Source organism: Quercus robur, chromosome 6, assembly GCF_932294415.1.
Source record: "Quercus robur chromosome 6, dhQueRobu3.1, whole genome shotgun sequence".
NCBI classification, from domain to species: Eukaryota; Viridiplantae; Streptophyta; class Magnoliopsida; order Fagales; family Fagaceae; genus Quercus; species Quercus robur.
The window spans coordinates 35692809-35715025 of record NC_065539.1 but is presented as its reverse complement, the minus strand read 5'-3'; the positions used below and the strand labels follow the sequence as shown (position 1 = coordinate 35715025).

The 22217-nt window shown below is 39.9% G+C and overlaps 1 protein-coding gene across 1 annotated transcript; it reads right to left on the bottom strand.

Annotated features, from left to right (window-relative positions):
• Positions 1–18327: 18327 nt before the first annotated feature.
• Positions 18328–20320, bottom strand: LOC126689706 (uncharacterized). The gene is made up of 3 exons (XM_050384902.1): positions 20141–20320; positions 19670–20067; positions 18328–19588 (listed from the first exon to the last, which is right to left on the bottom strand). The coding sequence occupies exons 2-3, from the start codon at positions 20063–20065 to the stop codon at positions 19055–19057; spliced, it is 930 nt and encodes a 309-aa protein (XP_050240859.1). The 5' UTR covers positions 20066–20067; positions 20141–20320; the 3' UTR covers positions 18328–19054.
• Between the last annotated feature and the right edge of the window lie 1897 nt (positions 20321–22217).

Sequence of the window (22217 nt, the reverse complement as noted above, 5' to 3'; positions counted from 1 at the left end):
ATTTAAAATCAATGAAATGTCATAATTTGATTGATTAGGACTACTTCTTATGGTAAGGTTGCACATACTTGATTAATTAGATAATCAAGTATTAATTATTCAATGAGTAATTTGTGTAATTATCTTTTTAATTGAGATAAATTTAGAATTGATTATGTCTAAAATAGAAGTTATTGGAGCATATTAATGTTAATTGGAAACTAATTTGGGGCTTATTAATATTAATTATGCTGAAACTATTTTCAAACAAATGACCTCTGCTCACCATTTCATTGATATCTCTCAAAATATTTTTAATCTGTAAGTGAGGTTAATTTTATTAGAAACTAGACATCTAGGGCTTCAATTTGAGCACAAGAATGAGGTAGAATTGATAAAGATATGATTTTTTAAAATTAGCTCTGAAAACTGTTATAGGAGCTACGAGAAAAACCGAGGTTTTAGACATTTTGCTTGCTCATCACTCGCACCAATCTCCAAATTTAATGCACCAACTTTCTCTAAATACTAAAATAGGGTCTAGGTTCATGATTCTCTTTGATCATTTGTTAACCCTCATTAAATGTTATTCCATTCATATTCTCTTTACCACTACTATATGTTAGGACATATGTAATTCACTTGTTAGGAACATATGTCACTACTTTATGTAATTGGCTAATCTTTTGACAAAATGCACTTTACTTGTATTTGAATAAATCTAGGATATGTTTAATACTTCAAGAAACTTTGTTTCAAGATTAAGTGTTAAAGCTATGCAAGTCTATACAAGATTCAAGCTAAAAAATGCCTATCATTAAAGCTCGATAGCTGGCCATCTATCGAGTTTAAAGAGCTGTTCAGCCTCGTGGCTTGACAACAGCTCAACAAATAGGGTATCTGTCAAGATTTATGAAAAACAAATTTTCAATTCTGTTTTGACTCTAATCCGTGATTATGTGTTTGGTCTTTCTTTTCTCACAACCCTAGACATATAAAATGATTATTTTAGGGGCTGTCAAAGAGTTCAACGTTTGCACAAGTGTTGAGTAAAAGTTTGTTCAAGCAAATTCTGACCGGAGATAGAATTTTCCCTAGTTCATCATTCTTGTGAAGAAGTTGCTGTGTTTGTGCACCATAAGGTTTTGTGACCAAGCATCTTCTTGATCTTCATCATTAGGATGAACTGAAGAATTTTGCAGCCAACAACCTTCTCTAGTTGGTGATTGAAGTCGTGTACTGGGATCCACACAATTGGTTAGTCATGTACTAGGAGCTATGCATCAAACGGAGAAATTGTCACTTCAGAACAAGTCCAATTAGGTATTGGGATAAGAATTCAACTGTAGGTTGGTATAAGGTACTGAGATTTCTTTACCTGTAACCGTTTGTTGTGATAATAGTGGAATTTCGAGAGTGGTGACCTTAAAATCACCCTGTGGATTTTTTGCCGTATTAGTTTTCTCCATTCGTAAACAAATCACCATGTCAATTTATTTTCCGCTACATACTTAGTTTATTGGTGATTTGTTTGTGCTACCACACGTTTGCATGTTAATTAACTTAATTAATTCACTTGTCTAAATTAATTGGTTAATTTATCACAAGGAGTTAATTCGTTTTTGGCCTATCAAATGGTATCAGAGCAGGCACACTCTGATTAGGGTTAATCTTTGTTGTGTTGATTTATTGACCCCTGTTTGTCATGGATAGAGGACAATCATTAATTATACCTTCTTTATTTGATAGCACTAACTATGCATACTGGAAAGTACGCATGAGAGTTTTCTTGCAGTCTCTAGATGAGAAGGTGTGGCAAGCTATAGAGATTGGCTAGACCAAGCCAAAGGAAGCACCGGTCGATTGGGATGATGCCAAGATCAAGGCGGCAAACTTCAACAGCAAGGCATTGAATGCTTTATTTAATGCAGTCACTAATGAGGAGTTCAAGAAGATATCCTCTACTGAAACTACTAAGGAGGCATGGATCATTCTCCAAACAACCTATGAGGGAACCAGGGCTATCAAAGATTCAAAGCTTCAAAAGCTCACTACAAGCTTTGAAGAAATTAAGATGAAGGAGGATGAGTCGTTCGATGAGTTCTATGCCAAGTTCAAGGACATAGTGAACTCAGCCTTCAATCTTGAGGAAACCATTCCTAAACCTAAGATTATGAGGAAAGTGCTCAGATCTCTACCCGAGAGATTCCATGCAAAGATCACAGCGATCGAGGAATAAAAGGATATTGACAAGATTTCTTTGACAAAGCTGGTTGGCAATCTACAAATTTATGAGCTAGGGTTAACTAGAATTGGCAAAACGGGTAAAGGCAAGAGCATGACACTAAAGGCCAAGAGCAGTGACACAGATGAGTCTTCAGACGATGAAGATTCTAAGATGAAGTCCTACATCACCAAGAAATTCAAGAAGTTCATGAAGAATGCCAATGGGAAAGGCTTCGACAAGGACTGTAGGCAATCCAGTTCTTCTCAATTCAAGAGCCAAGACAAAGGGAAGACTTTGAATATGATGTGATATTATGAGTTTAGCTAAAATACACTTTACATCCTTTGAGTTTAGAGTCGATTCTTCATCGGTGCATCAACTTTCAAAACTTATAATTTACACTATTAATTTCCAAAACTTGCATCTTACCTCCTTTATAATTATGAAATGTCAATTTTTTGTTCAAAACAACATTTTTGGATGAGCAAATGACAATAGGTGATAGTCAAGGGTGTGAATTATATGTTTTGAAAGTTGAATGACTGATTTATAAGAAACCCCGAATAGAAGTGTAATGCGAGTGTATTTTTACTATTAATCTTCCCTCAAAACAATTTTTTTTTTTTTGTTATCTCTCTCTCTTTTTTATATCTAGATTTGAAATTTATAAATTTACAAATTTACAAATAAAATAAATATTTCATACAATATTATATCTCCCTCTCCAACCCCCCCCCCCCCCCACAAAAAAAAAACTCTTCTACTACCCTTGCTAAGAAAGGAGAAGAAATTTTTTTTTTTTTTTTTTTTTTGGTTTAGATCTCTTTAAAATAGATTGTTTAACCTAATGATTAACCAAATAGTTACTTTGGTTAATTATGAGATCTAGGTTAAACAGTAGTATATCATATCATGCAATGCGGGAAAATAAATAAGACAACGATATGATTATCCAAGAAAACCAATAAAACCAATCCATTTCAAGATAAAAACCTGAAGAGAATTTGACTTAACTATCCTCAAGGTAAATAAATCCACTAGAAAGAATTGAAGTTTACAAAAGATTTAACTCCTAAACCTAATGCTTCCTACAGTAGAACTAACTAACACGACCACGTGTAGCTTCGACTCGACAGACTCTTCTCTCTTGGATTTGCTGAACGCAAGCTCCCATGCTTATGACTTTGAGATCCCACTTAAAGGTTTCAAATCACCAGTCATTGTTGATCTTATAGCAGCAACTTGATTCCACCAGTTCTTCACAGTAGATCTCTTGATCTGGCAGAAGCTTGTGGAGTTAGAAGGTACAAAACCATTTAGATCCCACAGAAGTAACTCACAAGACTTTCAAGAACCTCTAAAATGTAGTTAGAGTTATCCTTTTATACCAAGAAGTGTTTCACTTAAAACCCGAAACGTTTTTGTAGAGTTTGGATTAAAATAGAATTCTACATAAAAAATCCTAACTACAATTTTCAATTAGTCGAACCTCACTGAAATTAACTTCTCTTTTTTGCAGCTTGTAAGTTCTTGAATCCTGATTTGTACTATCATGAGTAATGTCTAATACATAATCTAGACATGTTTTGATCTCGGTTTGCCAACATACATAAAAATAGAAATCTAAATATTTAATCCTAAACATTTAGAACCTAACAAAAATAATTGCAAGAATGCAAGGTGAGTTTACCACTTTGATTATCTCTTTTTAATCATAGTAAGTTCTAAAAGAAAAGTGTTCTTCACGTTATAACAAGCACTACAAAAAATTGGTTCTACAGTCTTTTTATTTTTTTATTTTTTAGTTTTTTTTTCAAAAGTTTTTAAAACCACCACTAAGGAGACCTAATACGGCCTTTTACTGTTACAATAGGTTGACCTATTGGGGCGCTTTAAAAACACTGCTATATGTCCAGTTTTTGTAGTGAAGCATTTCATATAATCGCAGATTCTAAGAAAGTGTGCCTAGCTCATACAAGAAGGCTACGAAACACCCCTTAAACTTTGTCTTGTTTTAGGAATTGAATCAATTAATTTTTCTTTTGGAGAAGGAATTGAATCAATTAATATGATAAATGAGACTTGAGAATAACGCTAGGAGTCTCTTATAAATGCCGGTCTATTGGCTAATCAAAAGGAATCAAGATGCTTTCACAAGATAAGAGCACGTCACATAATATATTCTTATTCGTATAGTCTATAAATGGCACACAGACTTTTAGACTTTTACACCGTCCAACGACTGCTTAATTTCAAATTTCGGTAACCATGGCTTCAAAGCTCAGAAGCTTTTTTTACCTCACTTGGTAGACTAAACACAATTTGAGGCTAAGCCAAAAACTTTTGATGGGCTTTTATGTATTTAAATATCAATTATTAATAATTAATTTCTTAAGAATTAATTTAATTGTTCCTACTACAGTCCTCCGCTCTACCAACTGAGCTAAGGTTGAACTTTGTGAGAAAATGTAATTAAGTAGGCGTGTTTAGTGGTTAGTTTGTTTCTAAACAAAAAATTAATTATTTAAAATCATTTATTTCTTAATTTTTAATATGACTAATTTACTTGAACGATGCTAACTAGAGATGCTACAAATTTTACTATATATGCCTTACGAACAAGTGTGTTAATATTCTATAGTAATATTTGTAATAGTTTTAGCATTTTTTATTTACTTAATGGTGATTTGGTTGGATTTAAATTAATTTATATATATATATATATTTTTTTTTTTTTTTCTTTTTTTCTTTTTTTTGGTGGGAGAATACTAATGCTATTATAAATTTTACTATAAAATACTTACAAACTGATGTGAAAAATGGTATGATTGGTGACACTTTAATAAGACTAGTTAGGACAGCACGTGCAAGGCACGTGCTAGCCATGAAAAAGAAAGTAGTGATTAGGATCAATTCTAAATTTTATTTGTATCACAAAATAAAGATATAAATCATTTGATTTTTAAAGTACATAGAGATTTACATTAATCAAAAAATACATTAATTTTAATAATTTTGATAATTATGTTATAAAAAGTTAATCTCATTCGTATAAGACCGTAACGGATCCTAGTCCAATATTTTATTATTTTATTTTGACCTATAACTTACACCTCAATAGTTGTGAATATATTGTAATAACAACAATATGTCACGACATTTTTAGTTGTACTAAATTTCATTACAAAAATGGAATATGTTATTACATGATTCCTAAAACATATGATCTGAATTTACGAGAGTAACGGTCATAAACAGATAAACCTAGAATCTATGTAACCCAAGAATAAAACTCCTATATATGATCTCTCCCTTGATGGCATGAAAAGAATCCTCCTTGGCCTAAATCATGATAGTCGCTTGAATTACAAGACTGATTAAGTGACCCAAGAGCTCTATAAATGTAGTTGAATTCCAATTTCATGAGGTATGAGAAAATCACAACCGTAATATTCTCGCAATTGTGAAGAGTGTGGGCATTAAGTCAAGCATCAAAAAAGTTTAGGTTGGCATCACATTTAAGGGTGTCGATTCAAGTTAGTTTGTCATGTTCATGTTATGTCGAGGTATGGATATTCAGCAAAATGACTCAATCCATTTAATAATCATGTCATGACCCTTCAACCTTAACAAGAAATTTTAATGAAGTGGGTGAACATGACAAGACTTACTTGACACGCTTAATAAACGGGCCGTGTTGTGTAGGATTAACATGAATGTGACACAACCTATTTCAACCTGATTAATATTAGATAGGCTAGGTTGACACAAATTCAATTTATTTAACCCACTTAAAAAAAAGCACATGATTAGTACTGTTATAAATTTAATAAACAACAGATTTAATATAAACTCATAACATAAAAATACCTATTAAGCATACAATTTGAAAGTAAATAATAAAATCAAATACTTAAAACATATCATCTAAAAGTATAAAATAACATCAAATAACTTAATAAATATTAAGTCCATAATGCAGTACTATCTATCTAGAGTAAGGGGAAGGGTTTAGGGTTTGAGAGTGAAAGGGAGTGAGGACGGGCTGAAATTTTAAAAAAAAAAATCAAATTAAATATTTATATGAAGGTTTAGAGATTTAGAGTTTGTAAAGTTCAAGGGCTTTGTAACTAAATTGGCACCTCCCCATACACAAAGTACTTAGGGGTCTAAGGAGAAAGAGTTTGTAAATTTTCAACTTACAATTATATCACTTATAAGTTTTTGTAATTACCTTTTTTTTTAAGTTAAAAAATATAGATTGGATATAAAAGGTATTTGAACAATCTTGTTAACACCCCATTTTGCAACATACATTTAACCTCACATGGAGGATAAAAGAGTCATTTCACCTTGAAAATAGGCATCTTAATTGTAGCCATTAGATCTTTAATTTCATTTCATCAAAATGGTCTTAATGTTATAACGATCAAATTTACTGGTCATAAACCTTAATTGAACCATCATATTAAAAGTTGTCATTAAATCAAGTTTGAATGGCCAAGATATACTATCACAAATTGAGTCTGACTATATGTGATTATGAACAATTAATTTTAATTGGTTATAATTATAATTAATTTGAAATCAATGACATAATTTGATTGACTAGGACTACTTCTTATGGTAAGGTTGCACATACCTAATTAATTAGAATAATCAAACATTAATTATTCAATGAGTAATTTGTGTAATTATCTTTTTAATTGGGATAAATTTAGAATTGATTAAGTCTGAAATAGAAGTAATTGGAGCATATTAATGTTAATTGGAAGCTAATTTGGGGCCTATTAATATTAATTATACTGAAAATATTTTTAAACAAATGACCTCTGCTCACCATTTCATTAATATCTCTTAGAATATTTTTAATCTGTGAGTGAGGTTAATTTTGCTAGAAACTAGACATCTGGGGCTTCAATTTGAGCACAAGAATGAGGCAAAATTGAGAAAGATATGATTTTTTTTAAATTAGCTTTGAAAACTGTTATAGAAGCTACGGGAAAAACCAAGGTTTTAGACATTTTGCTTGCTCATCACTCCCACCAACCTCCAAATTTAATGCACCAACTTTCTCTAAATACTAAAATAGGGTCTAGGTTCATGATCTTTGATCATTTTTCAACCCTCATTAAATGTCATTCCATTCATATTCTCTCTATCACTACTATATAAACCCCTCCCCCCTCTCCTCCATTCCATAACACACAGAAACACCATCTCTTCTCCTCTCTTGAGTTCTACTGAAGTAGAGTAGTCATGTCATATCTTGATCTTCTTAAGACTCAAGGTATTAAGTGAGACTCACTCTCCCTTTCCTAGTTCTTCTTTTCTACTCCACTCTTAGGACCTCCACCAAGAGCCTCCTCCTCCACTATATGGATGTAGATCATGCATGAAGGTATAATCCCTTTCTCTAACCTGATTTTTATATTACTATGATGAGATTAAGATTAGAGCATGCTAGTTTTTATTTAAACTCCTTGAATATGTTTGAATGTTCTTAAATATTCATATGCGTTTTTCACATGTTCTTGGTTGTTCATCACATGTTTATGCATGGCATTGGCTTTGATCTTAAATTCACATCAAAAATATGAAAAAACATGTTAGTTTCATAATTCTCTTAAATCCTTGAATCTAGGCTATCGCCATCCACACACATTCACTAGAATTTATTTTTCAATCCAAATACAATGATTAATAAATGGAATTAGGGTTTATCACATGCACACATATTAAATTCAACATGCAAATTAATTGATAACATATTAAATGATATAATATGAATGTTGGCCACCATAGTCTAAAAGACTAGTTTCATTGGACAAGGTGGATGCCTCAGACTTTCCCATCTTGTAACATAGCCTCCGAACTTAGATCAAGGGTTGATAAATCAATGCTTATCCATGTAATTTTCACTAGGAAACAAAGCCATGTACTTTATCTTAGATTGTATCTAGGACCAAAGTCATATAATTTCCTATGATCAATGTACATTCATTCTTAAATCAACAAAATGATGAATTTTCAATTTTGGTTTTCTTATTTATTCCAATAATTAAGTAAGTGACGACTCCATTATAAAACCCTTAATCTAAAGGAAAAAATATAATCAATCGAACCTCCATTTTAAGAGACAATAACATAACTCTACCCATTCATGTGGGTTTGGCCCAAAACCAAAAACGGGTCGAGGGCACAATCTCTCACAAATCTAAAATAAAAGGAATATTTATTTGTTATACAACTTAATTGGGTTATGTTAAATTGGTCATTTCGAGTTGACACGAACAAATTGGCACATCAAATTTTTCAATTGCAGGTCACGCAAGTTGACACGCTTATTGACATGTTTATTATCTTGTTGCTTTTGAGTTGACTCATTTATGACCCACACCCGCTAAGGCCCAACCTTAACTTGTAAAAATCTGTGTTGTGTTCATGTCATTTTCGTGGGTCATATCAAAAATTGACACAACTAATCACACTCGTACTACTTGAATGATCAGATTTTCCTTTATGCAAGCAGTTTGTTGGGCCGTCCTAATCCCGAGTTAACCATATAATCACTTGTACTCCATCAATTGATGCCATCTGTGGCAACTTGAGGCCAATTACCAGTTTCCTAGAGAAAGTTTACATGGTCCACACTTGGTCAATGGATGCCAAACATACCAAAACTGTCAAAAGCTCACAAGCACTAGAAGTGACCACCATGGAACAACAACTCCACAACCTAATTTAAAGCATACAAGAGTTCACAATGTAGTTTTTTTTTTTTTTTGGTACTAAACAAATTTATCTTTTTTTTCAAGCTTGCTATAATTAATGTACATTGATGTCGTGAAAGTCTGAAGAAAGCACGTACAATACTCTCTTAGATGGAACAAAAATTAAACCATTAATTTTTGGTATTAAACCTCAAATCCACGAAAGGTTCCTTGAATCCATAAGATGATATGTCTGGAATCCATCAAAGAAAATGATAAAGAAAAACTTTGAATTTTATTAATAATAATCTGCTTTGCCTGTAGATGCTACAAAACATATAAATATTGAAAAGGTAAAACCCTAAGATGACTAGGAAACTCTCCAAAACCCTAATTCGCACTAATCATGAGGCAAAATACTAAATTTTACCAAAAATGGTAACATTGAGTTAAATGCAAAATCATAAACTACTGAACTTAAGGGGTTGTCACAAAACAAGCGAGACCTTATTATGACTTTTGAGCAAAAAGTTATTAAGGAAACCAAAATTATTAAAAATGGCAAAATCACTGTTTTTGGACCTAAACGAAGGAATTCACCAAAATTAAGGCACACCTCATAGCAAAGTGATGACTATTTATTAGAAGACCATTTTCATTCAGCCTGTCAAATTTCTTACAATTTCAACTTCGCCGCCCAAATGATTTCTACCAGTGCATTTTTATCTTGCAGCGCCGTGATTTCAGGCGCTTTTAATGTTCTAAGAAGGTCATTACTGTCTCTTCTACATCCTACATATTCCAAACAAGCTTTGGCATTTGGATGAGGAGATTGTCATAAAAAATAAATAAATAAAAACTTTCTATAAACGGGTGCTTAAATTTTTCGAACATCTTTTTAAGAAGAAATTCTACAATCCCATAAAAGACTCTCACTTTGACTACAACAAAGTGAATTCTACTCTACAATGGGAATCTCAAAGGCATTTTGCTCAATTTTATCTTCGATTATATTCCCAAAGATTATGTATTTATTAGATGAATACACAAAGGAAATACGTCATTTTCAATAAATCATTTTCCTTGAAGCTCTTATTGAGATTCTAAAGGTTATTCTAGATGAGAACTTAATTTGAAAAGCATGTATATTGACTTAATTTTTGATCGACATAAACGGGCATAAGAGATTGTTTGTTACATAAAACAGAAGGAACAGCATTAGAGTTAAGGAGTGGCTATTCTTAAAGAGTAACTATTCCATGGAATGAAGATGCAACTAAAGTCGACAACATGTGGCACGATTCAGCACCTGAAGTTGTTGGATTGAGTGCCGAGTGCACCCCAAACCCGATCCGACTTGACTCATGGACACCCAATATTAAACATGCCTTTAGTTACAATTTCTTAGATGCACTACATTAGATTCTCCAATTAAATTCAAACATATAACTACATTGAATTTAATTATTCTTGAAAAAGATAACATTATTTGTGCTTCATTAATCAATGCAATCATGAGTTTGAATTTAATTGAGAAACTTAAGATGCTACACCTAAGGAGCTATGCTTTGTATCGAAGGATTAATCAGATATTCTTAGTGGGCTTTGTCCCACATTGATAAGAAAGAGATTGGAGGTTGATTTTATAAGTTATCTTAAATATAGAGTACGACTTAACAAAAAAGAAAATTTATATTTACCAAAGTAATAGAACCTTAGAAACACATGGACGTTTAAAATTTTAGCTTGAAAATATTACTAGCCATTCCTGGGTACAAATGCATCAATGCGAACAGCTACCAGAGATATGATTGATGCCATTGCCTCTCATCTAAGCTAAAATATTTTCATCATCCAAAAAGAACAAATTGGAATGAGTAGTTCTAGCTTCTAAGTTACTACATCATTATGATCACCCTGCAAAACATAAACGCTTCACCGGATAACACAGAGTAATGAATACTACCCTTCACTATAGTCTATATGACTACTAATTGAAGGCCAAACCTTCGGCGCTGCAATAGCAAATACTCTAAAACAGCATTATGGCTTCACCATTAGGATAGTGGAGTTCTTTTGGATGTTGTAACTAGCCAAATTCCGATCATCCAGGAGCCTTTTTCCAGCAAACACAAGCCTCTGAGCATTATCTGGTGTACCCAACTTGTCAAAAATCCTTTTTTTTTTTACATCACGAATAATATCCGACCTCTGCACCTCAAGAACTATACTGCTCCCAGAATGTGGCTTGACAAATATCTGAATTTTAGCAGGCAACAACTCTAAGATTGATTTTTCCTCAATTCCATAATGGGCCAAAGTGTTCCAGGCCTCAAGTCGATTTTGAGCATAACTTAGATCCCAATCTTCAACAGGGGAACTCAGCAAGTTCCCAAGTATTGCTTTCACATCACAAACTTTGTGCAACAACTTAGCGAATCAGGCACTGTTGAGAGAGAAACTGAGAATAGTAAGAACCAACAAAACTACAAACCTAACAACTTAAATTAAGGGTCCACTAGCTATTTAGCTAATGTTTTTGGTTTATAGATGCAACAAACACAGTTAAATCTTATAAGGAAACCAAGCTGTCCAGAAATTCATTTTCTTTAATCAGTGAGCAATGTCTCAGGCACCATTTAAGATGCACCAGTTCTTCAAAAAACATGCCAAAAACCAATATCACATTTAAATGTGACTCAAAGGGTCACCTTTATGTATTCATCACATATAGTTTAAGATGAGGGGATGAGGCTTATAGGTATTATCCCCAAACTCACCTCAAAAGGAGAAGGTATCTTATTAATCCAACATATGCATCATCTTTTTGAGCATTCAATCGTGTGGGCTCTATGTGCAGTGCGAGATGATGAATATGCCAAATGCATTACATAATTATCCCTCAAAATGAGCACTCTAAGTCTCTAACCTCTAAGGTAGCTTAGAGGGTTATCTAAGGTAGCTTAGAGGGTTATAACTAAATTAACATCTTTACTCTCAAATTGGCAATGTGAGAGTGAGACTAAGTGGATGGTATTTGATCGCTAATGAGTAAGGATGTGTGCTTGTAAGTGTCTAAATTACCTTGTAGGTTAGAGTACTCCTTTCAAATGAATTTGGCACTAATACCTGAAGATGATAAAATATTGGGCCTGATGGGCTTACCTTAATGGACCTGACGGATTGGGTCTCTTGGGCCTGTGTAAAGATGGTCCCAGCTTTGAAGGCCCATCACTGACTGACACAGTAAGGGCCCATGATTCGAAACGTCCATAGCCCAGAAAAACCCTAAGATCCGGAAATGGGAATCCTTGCTCACCACGCTTAGAAGAATTGGGAGTAGAGTCCCACATTGAAAAGATGTGGAAACCAAAAAGGAAAAGTCAACCCTTTATCACTATAAAAGGCCTAATACCCACAGAAATCGAGGTACGCTTTAATGAACCCTCTCTAACGCACTAAGTAAAACAGAGGAATTCTAACTTGACCGTCGGAGAGCCTTTGGCCGGCACCACACCGGTGCTCTCTGAAGGATTCTTTCGATTGTTTCGTCGTGCAGGTTCGATTCAAGTCGAGAGTACGGTGTGACCCATTGGTGACAATTTTCGACGTCATCAGTTGGCGCCGTCTGTGGGAAACGGGTACGGTAACATTATCGCTTCCTAGACAAAAGAGTTACATGGTACTCACACGCTCGATGGCAACCACAAATGACGTCCAAGAAGAAGCCCCCACGACTGCCCTTGAGAGACAGGTCAAGACGCTCGCCGCAGCCGTGGAGCGCCTCACCAAACAAAACCACGACCTGGTAGAGCAGCTGAATCAAAAGAGTGTGGCGGTGAATAGCCAAGGAGAAGATCAAGAAGGGAACAGTGCGGAAAGGAGAAATAATGACGGACCACAAGAGAGTAACGCCCCAAGCAAACAAGTGCGACGGGACGCTAGCATCCCTTCAGTGACGGATACAGCTCCACAACCCATCGCGGAGATGCAGGCGATGAAGGAACAGATGGAAGTACTGATGAACGCTCTCAAGGGGCGAGTGTCCAGTGATCTTGACGACCTTGTCAACCGGACTGACTCGCCATTTACGGCATCCGTCAATTCCTTTCCCCTGCCAAGTAAATTCCGCATGCCAAGTATGGATAGTTATGACGGAATCAAGGACCCTCTCGATCACCTAGAGACCTTCAAGACCCTGATGCACCTTCAGGGAGTGGCAGCCGCAATTATGTGCAGGGCGTTCCCTACAACCCTAAAGGGCGCAGCAAGGATCTGGTTCAGCCGGCTAACACCAAACTCCATCGGCACCTTCAAGGAGCTGAGCGCTCAATTCACTACGCACTTCATCGGAGGACATCGGTATAAGAAATTCACGGCTTGTTTAATGAACATCAAGCAGAGAGAAGAGGAGACGTTACGGGCCTACATATCACGCTTCAATAAAGAAGCGCTCTCGATCGACGAAGCCGATGACAAGATACTAGTGGCAGCGTTCACGAACGGGCTGAAGGGGGGTAAGTTTTTGTTTTCCCTATACAAAAACGACCCAAAGACCATGTCGGAGGTGCTTTACAGGGCCACCAAGTATATGAATGCTGAAGACGCACTATTAGCCCGAGAAGACAGACCCAAGAAAAGAGACAAACAAGAGGACCCCCGACAGGACCAGGGGCGGAAGAAAGGACGGATGGGAGATCGGAGGGAGGAGAGACGTCCAAAACCAATGGGCGGAAGGTTCACAAGTTTCACTCCGTTGACCGCTCCGATAGACCAAGTCCTAATGAAGATTAAGGACGAAGGATCCCTGACGTTTCCGGGAAAGCTGAAGAGTGATCCCAACAAAAGGTCCAGAGACAAATATTGCCGCTTCCACCGTGACCATGGTCACGACACGGCCGATTGCTACGACTTGAAGCAACAAATCGAAGCCCTTATCCGACAAGGGAAGCTGAAGAAGTTCGTCAGCAAGGAGAGAACGGAGCAACACCCACAAGAACAACACCCCCGTCGAGAAAACGAGCGACCAAGGCCCCCATTAGGGGAAATAAGGATGATAATTGGAGGAACAGTCGCGGCCGGATCGTCGAAAAAGGCCCGCAAAACATACCTTCGGATGGTACAGAATGTCCAGTTGGCGGGTACAGTGCCAAAGATGGCAAGAAGGGAAGGCCCCATTATCGGGTTCTCGGAAGAGGATGCAAGACGCCTACACCATCCACACGACGATGCCCTCGTCGTCACCTTGCGGGCAAGCGACTACAACATCCACCGAGTGTTGGTCGACAACGGTAGTTCAGCCGACATCTTGTATTATCCGGCATTCCAACAAATGAGGATTGATAGGGAGCAGCTAATACCGAAAAATGCCCCGCTCGTTGGTTTCGGAGGGAGTAGAATATTCCCTTTAGGCGCAGTCACGTTATCGGTGACAGTAGGAGATTACCCCCAACAAATCACCAAGGACGTAACATTCTTGGTGGTCGATTGCTCGTCAGCCTACAATGCTATTATTGGACGACCCACGCTCAACTCGTGGAAGGCGGCAACATCAACTTACCACCTGATGATCAAGTTCCCAACGGAGTATGGGGTAGGAGAGCTACGCGGAAGTCAAATTGCCGCACGAGAATGCTACGTAGCTATGATGGAGGTGGAAGACCAGATCCAGGTCTTGAACATAGAAGAACACCGAACGACGGCAGAACCTACAGAGAAGCTAGAGGAGATAACTCTCGACAATTCCAATCCAGATCGAACCACCAAGATCGGAACGCTTGCCAAACCCGAAATCCGTCAAGAGCTCGTAGCATTCTTGAGGAGCAATAAGGATGTGTTCGCCTGGAGCCATGACGATATGCCAGGAATCGATCCCTCGGTCATGGTACACAAGTTGAATGTGTTGCCCTCGTTCCCACCCGTCCGACAAAAGAAGAGAGTATTCGCCCCGGAACGAGACCAAGCAATAGCGGAAGAGGTCCGCAAACTCCAAGAGGCAAGCTTCATCAGGGAAGTCTACTACCCCGATTGGCTGGCGAATGTGGTAATGGTGAAGAAAACGAGCGGCAAATGGCGGATGTGCGTGGACTTCACCGATCTTAACAAAGCATGCCCCAAAGATAGCTATCCCCTTCCAAGGGTCGACATCCTAGTAGACTCGACGACTCAACACCAATTGCTAAGCTTCATGGATGCTTTCTCGGGTTATAACTAGATCCGCATGCACGAGGACGATCAGGAGAAGACTTCGTTTGTAACCAGTCGAGGACTCTTCTGTTACAAAGTAATGTCATTCGGCCTGAAGAATGCAGGGGCAACATACCAGAGACTAATGAACAAGATGTTCGCACAGCAAATCTGGAGGAATGTCCAAGTCTATGTCAACGACATGCTGGTGAAGAGCCGGAAGGAGGAAGACCACTTGGAAGATCTCAAGGAAACATTCGGCACGCTTCGATCCTACAACATGAAACTCAATCCGGGAAAGTGCGCGTTCGGTGTAACGGCAGGCAAATTCCTAGAATTCATGGTATCTCAAAGGGGGATTGAAGCTAACCCGGACAAAATCCGAGCCATAATGGAGATGGCCCCCCCGAGAAACGTGAAGGAAGTACAGAGCCTTAACAGCAAGGTAGCGACATTGAATAGATTCGTGTCGAGAGCGACGGACAAGTGTTTACCCTTCTTTCGAACATTGAAAAAGTCGTTCGAGTGGACGGACGAGTGTCAGCAAGCCTTCGAGGAGTTAAAAACCTATCTATCTTCACCACCTCTACTGAGCCCCTCGCAACCAGGAGAAGAACCCTTCCTCTATTTGGCTGTCTCCCCGGTGGCCGTCAGCGCTGCCTTAATCAGAGAGGAGGACAGGGCACAGAAGCCCATGTACTACGCCAGTCGGGCGCTCCGCGGTGCCGAGGAAAGATACCAACCTATGGAGAAACTCGCCTTTGCGTTGGTCACGGTGGCTCGCAAGCTCAAGCCCTACTTTCAAGCCCATACCGTGAACGTAATGACCGACAAGCCCTTGCGAAAGGCACTGAGTAATCCTGAAGCCGCGGGTCGACTGACGTTGTGGGCAATAGAATTGAGTGAGTTTGACATCAAGTACCGACCACGTGTGGCCATTAAAGGACAAGCTATAGCCGACTTCATAGCAGAGTTTACGCGGGACGCGGACAAGGGGGCAGAAGAACCCCCCCAGTGGAACATCTACACCGACGGATCATCCAATAAGCGAGTCGGAGGAGCCGGCATAGTATTGCTGTCACCTGAAGGAGACAAGATTGAATGTATGGTCCGTCTCGACTTCCCCATTACCAACAATGAAGCAGAATACGAAGCGGTGGCAACAGGACTCGACATAGCCAAAGCCGCCGGAGCTGAAAGTGTGGTCGTGCATTGCGACTCTCAAGTCGTGACCAATCAAGTAAACGGAGATTATGAATGCAAAGGGGAAAGGTTGAAGAGATATCTTGATCAAGTAAGGGCGAGAGTCGACGGGCTAAAAGCAATGTTCGTCCAGATCCCCAGGGGAGAAAATGAGCTCGCCGATCTGCTAGCCAAATCCGCTTCAGCAGAACATATGACGGCACCGGGTAATGCACTTTCCTTTGTTCAAATCTTTCCGCTAATAGACCCCGACAACATGCAGGAGATACGCTCCGAAAGAAACTAGACTACGCAGATAACTTCATACTTAAAGGACGGGTTACTGCCAGAAGAAAAGGAGGCAGCAAGAAAGCTAAAAGTCCAAGCGGCGAGATTCGTCTTAATAAAGGATATTCTTTACAAAAGAGGTTTCTCCCGTCCTTATCTTAGATGCCTGGGGGCTGAAGAGGCAGACTACGTGATGAGGGAAGTACATGAAGGGATATGCAGGAACCATTCTGGATCGCGGTCGTTAGTGCACAAACTAGTACGAGCTGGGTATTACTGTCCAACCATGCAGAAGGATGCCGAATCCTACGTTAAAAGCTGCGACAAATGCCAGAGGTTCAGCAATTTTATCGGACAGCCAGCTGAAGAACTAACCCCTATAACGGCTCCATGGCCGTTCGCTCAGTGGGGACTAGACATCATGGGACCTTTCCCAACGGCGATAAGGCAGCTAAAGTTCTTGGTAGTGGGTATTGACTACTTCACAAAATGGATAGAAGCGGAAGCTTTGGCCACCATTACAGAAAAGAACATTAGAAGCTTTGTCTGGCGGAGCATCGTATGTAGGTTTGGTATTCCTAGAGTTCTTGTCTTAGATAACGGGAGGCAGTTCGACAACGGCCACTTCCGGGATTTCTGCACACAGCTAGGAATAAAAAACCACTACTCATCACCCGCCCATCCTCAGGCTAACGGCCAGGTTGAAGTCACGAACCGATCCCTGTTAAAGATTATCAAGACTCGGCTCGAAAGGGCAAAGGGTATATGGCTAGAAGAATTGCCGAGCATACTGTGGGCATACAGGACAACGGCGAGGACTCCGACAGGAGAGACGCCATTTCGACTGACATACGGGAGCGAGGCAGTCATCCCAGCAGAAGTTGGGCTCACAAGCTACAGGGTTCACAACCATGAAGAGAGCAGGAATGACGAATCCATGAGGCTACAGCTGGACCTGATAGATGAGGTTAGGTCGGCAGCAGAGCAAAGGATCGCTAGATACCAGGATCGCATGTCCAGAAATTTCAACTCCCGGGTCCGACACAGAAACTTCCAAGTAGGAGACCTCGTACTCAGGAGGGTCATGGGCGCAACTAGAGACCCTACACAGGGAAAACTCGGCCCCAACTGGGAAGGACCTTATAGATTTACGTCGTGGAAAAGGAAAGGAACATACCACCTGGAGACAACAGACGGAGAGAAGCTACCGCATCCATGGAATGCCGAGCATTTGAGGAAATATTACCAGTAATAGTGACACGACAACCAGTTTTTCTTTTAAGACTTTTTGGCATTATTAGCTTTTCTTTTAGCTGTTTAACTATTTTTGCTACAATCTTGTCGTGCCTTTTTAAGCCCGGGGGGGCAGGCACTTTTCCTTTACGCATTTCTATCAACTTTGATTTTCTACTTGGATGTCATTACAATTGCCCACAAAATAACTGAGGTCCACCAAATGTACGGATGCAAAATAAAGTCCATAAGATGGACGGATCCTTCTAAAGGATGATCACTTGAAGTCCACAAGATGGACGGATACAAAATCAAGTCCACAAGATGGACGGATAAGCCTATGAGGATTATCACTTTCAACAAGATGGACTGATACAAAAAGGAGTCCACAAAGTGGACGAATCACTAAGGTGATGAAATATAAGTCCACAAAGTGGACAGATCACTAAGGTGATGAAACATGAGTCCACAAAGTGGACGGATCACTAAGGTGATGATATAAATCCTAAAAGTGGACGGATCACTAAGGTGATGAAAAACTGTCTACAAAGTGGACGGATCACTAAGGTGATTGAAAAACTGTCCCCAAAGTGGACGGATCACTAAGGTGATGAAACATGAGTCCACAAAGTGGACGGATCACTAAGGTGATGATATAAATCCGAAAAGTGGACGGATCACTAAGGTGATGAAAAACTGTCTACAAAGTGGACGGATCACTAAGGTGATTGAAAAACTGTCCCCAAAGTGGACGGATCACTAAGATGTTGAAATACATGTCCACAAAACAGACGGAAATAATAGAAGAGCGTGTAAGCGAAGTGGACGGACAACTAGCTACGTTAAAATTTTCTACAAGTCCATTAAATACGCGATACATTTAAAAATGATGTACAACGCCACAAAGTGGACTGTCCTCATAATAAACCTCTCAAAACAGACGGAAAAGGAAAATCCTCACTGATGTAAATGCTCAATCAACACAAGATAACAAGTCTGCAATGTGGACGGAGTATCACAGATAAACAAATATTCTCACAAAAATCCTTCCTCAAGAAGGAGGACGGAGCTTTAAACAGAGTACCAAACAATTATAAAAAGCATATGTGAACATTAAGCCAAAAGCCCCAAAGGCAAATGTTTAATACAATTAAAAAGGACGGATTGTCTTGAAATGTGAATAAAAAAAAAAAATAAAAAAAAAAAGAGAATGGACGGATTGTCCACAAAATGAATTACATAGACGTTAATCTTCCTTTTGTTCAGCAACTTGGACATCCTTCGACGGGACGGACTCTCCGTCTCCTTGAGCAGCGCCGTCGCCAAAGAGGTCCTCCGTATTTTCGGAGGCGACGGGGAGGGCAGAAGTCTGGGCTTGGTCCTCAAGTTTGACCATTGACAAATCCAGCTCTGGATAGGCCTTCTTGACTTGACGGAGAGAATCATCGAAGCCTTGAAGGAAGGAGTCCGACAGCTCACCCAAACAGGACTCCGAGCATCGGTACTCCTCGACGGCTACCTCTTTCGCATGACGGATCTCTTCCTTGAGTTCTTTGATCTCCGCCTCTTTTTTCTCTATGGCCGTCAGCGCAGAGGCCGTCTTCTCCTCCAGCTCCTTCCTTACCTTCTCAGAAAGCTCCAGCTTCTTCTCCATCTTGGACCTCCATTTATGGAGTTGTCCGAGCTCTTCCTCCGTCTGCTCCGCCTTCGCGCGCACCCGGTCCAAGGTATTCTCACGGTTGAGACACCGGTCCAGTAGTCCCTTCATCATGACCAAGGACTGCGAATAGAAAAGAGACCGTCACATAATGTAAATAACAACGAAAAAGAAAAATAAACTTATTTGACGGACATAACCAACCTGAGCGACGGCAAAGAGGCCCGTCTCCCCCATGGCCTCCGTCGAATGGTTTCCAAGATCTTCATAGTCTTCCGCCGTGATGATGGACGACAGCTTCTCCAATGCATACTTGGAGTCGTCGCGGAGAAGGGAGGGAGGTCTCTCTTGCTTACCTTCTGGGGCCGTCATCAATCCTTTACCCGTCCCCTGCTTAGCTGGGGTGACGGTCTTGTTACCCTCAGCCATTAAACCGACCACAGGTTCGAGAGAGACCTTTGGTTGCTTAAATGGACGGTCGGATTTTGATGTCAGTTTCCTCTTAGGGGCTGAAGCCGACACCTTAGGTACCTCCTCGCCGGATTCCCTCTTCTTGACGGCTTGGGATTTGATCAAAGCTCTCCTTTTTGCGTCTTCCATCTCTGCAAATAATGACGGATGAAATTAAAACAAAATAAGGCCAGGTAAATGGCAAAATAAAGTTGACGGGCTTACGTCTATGAACTCGTTCGTCGTATCTAATTGCTTCTTGGGTGGGCTCAGGACCGTCGCAGTACCAATGTATGGTCCTCGGGTTCACCAACTTAGCCCAAGTCCTTTCCTCCGGCGTAGTTTTCCTGCAAACCTTTTCAAGGAAACTAAACTCCTCGAGGCTGACTTGTGGGCGCCGTCTACCTGCAGAGAGAGACGATCAAGATATACACATAAAAATGGACGGATATGAAAAGCTTTACAAAATTAAGACGAATGCATATACGATTGATTTATCACTACCCAAGTTGTGTCGACGAGCATGTAATCCGTCTCCCCTGGATGGCTCATCCACCTGTCACCCTCCAGGAAGAAGTAGCGACTCTTCCAGTCTCTATTTGAGTCTGGGGTCTTAAAGATCACCTTCAACAAGGGGCTCCGACTAGCAAAACTATACATCCCCCTTGATCCAGAAATCTCGTCTGGACGGTAGCAGTGAAGAAATTCACGGACCGTCAGTTTCCTTTCCCCACCTGACATTGCACCGTAAAGAATCTCCATGGCTATGAAGACCCTCCAGGCGTTAGGGGATATCTGGGTGACGGACAACCCCAGATACTGTAAAAGCTCCCTATGAAGTGTAGAAAGCGGGAATCGAAGTCCAGCCTTCAACACCTGCTCGTACACTCCGACACCGTCTACCCCTTCATAGTAACACTTCTCTGACGCGTATGGTAGACGGATGGAAACATAGTCAGGGATTTGGAAGTTGGTTCTGAAGGTGCTGAAGTGTTTCTCCCTGATGACGGATGTAAACCTATGCACCGTCCACTCTGGCAACATGATGAACTGCCTTAGTCCATCAGCGCCTACAACGGACTCCAGTGCTTGATCCCCGTCGTCATCAGAACCCTCTATTTCAACTATCTCCACATCCTCATTTGTTGAGGATGAAGAGGAGGCAGACGGACTCCTATCTTCGCCGGGGCTCTCTTGGTCTTTATGACCGGACGGGTATACATCCTCGTATTCCGTCCCATCACGAACCACCGACTAGTTACTTGACGCACTAGACATTTCCTACAATTGACAATGAAACCTAAGACCGACGGGTTTGAAAGTGTTGACGGGTATGGAAAGCCTAACAACAATGCATGGACGGAAATGTAACTTGACTATAGTAAATTAGAAGCACTTACCAAACTTAGCAGAGGATAGGTGACGGTTGGTGTAATCAGTAGATATTCGTCCTCGACGGATTACTCTGACAAGGTTGACGGCTTCGCTCTGACAAATGTTTTCTGAGTGAAAATTGAAAAATGAAAGAGTGAGGCGCCTTATATATATAGGAGGTGCACGGAAGACGAAGCGACACTTCGATCCTATACAACGACCATTCAGAGAGTGACACGTGGCATGCTTAATAAATGCTGACAACCTGTCAGTACGTACCAACAGATTTGTACCCGTCATGTAACCGTCAACTTGATGAATCTTCCTATGACGGGTTGATCCATCTGGAACCGTCATCCTATCTTGCATGAATCCGTCATAAAATGACCGTCATACCCATACGTAAGGACCGTCACCCCATTGATCCTTTGACCTAAAAGGTGACGGACCATTGGGGTGAAGGGGGCAACTGAAAATGATAAAATATTGGGCCTGATGGGCTTACCTTAATGGGCCTGACGGATTGGGTCTCTTGGGCCTGTGTAAAGATGGTCCCAGCTTTGAAGGCCCATCACTGACTGACACAGTAAGGGCCCATGATCCGAAACGTCCATAGCCCAGAAAAACCCTAAGATCCGGAAATGGGAATCCTTGCTCACCACGCTTAGAAGAATTGGGAGTAGAGTCCCACATTGAAAAGATGTGGAAACCAAAAAGGAAAAGTCAACCCTTTATCACTATAAAAGGCCTAATACCCACAGAAATCGAGGTACGCTTTAATGAACCCTCTCTAACGCACTAAGTAAAACAGAGGAATTCTAACTTGACCGTCGGAAAGCCTTTGGTCGGCACCACACCGGTGCTCTCTGAAGGATTCTTTCGATTGTTTCGTCGTGCAGGTTCGATTCGAGTCGCGAGTACGGTGTGA

Bases quoted from the DNA above. Each gene is read 5' to 3' on its own strand.
- LOC126689706 (XM_050384902.1), bottom strand. From the start codon at position 20,065: ATGGAAGACGCAAAAAGGAGAGCTTTGATCAAATCCCAAGCCGTCAAG. The intron at 19,589-19,669 runs GTTGGTTATGTC...TTCTATTCGCAG, and splicing joins GCCTCTTTGCCGTCGCTCAG to TCCTTGGTCATGATGAAGGG.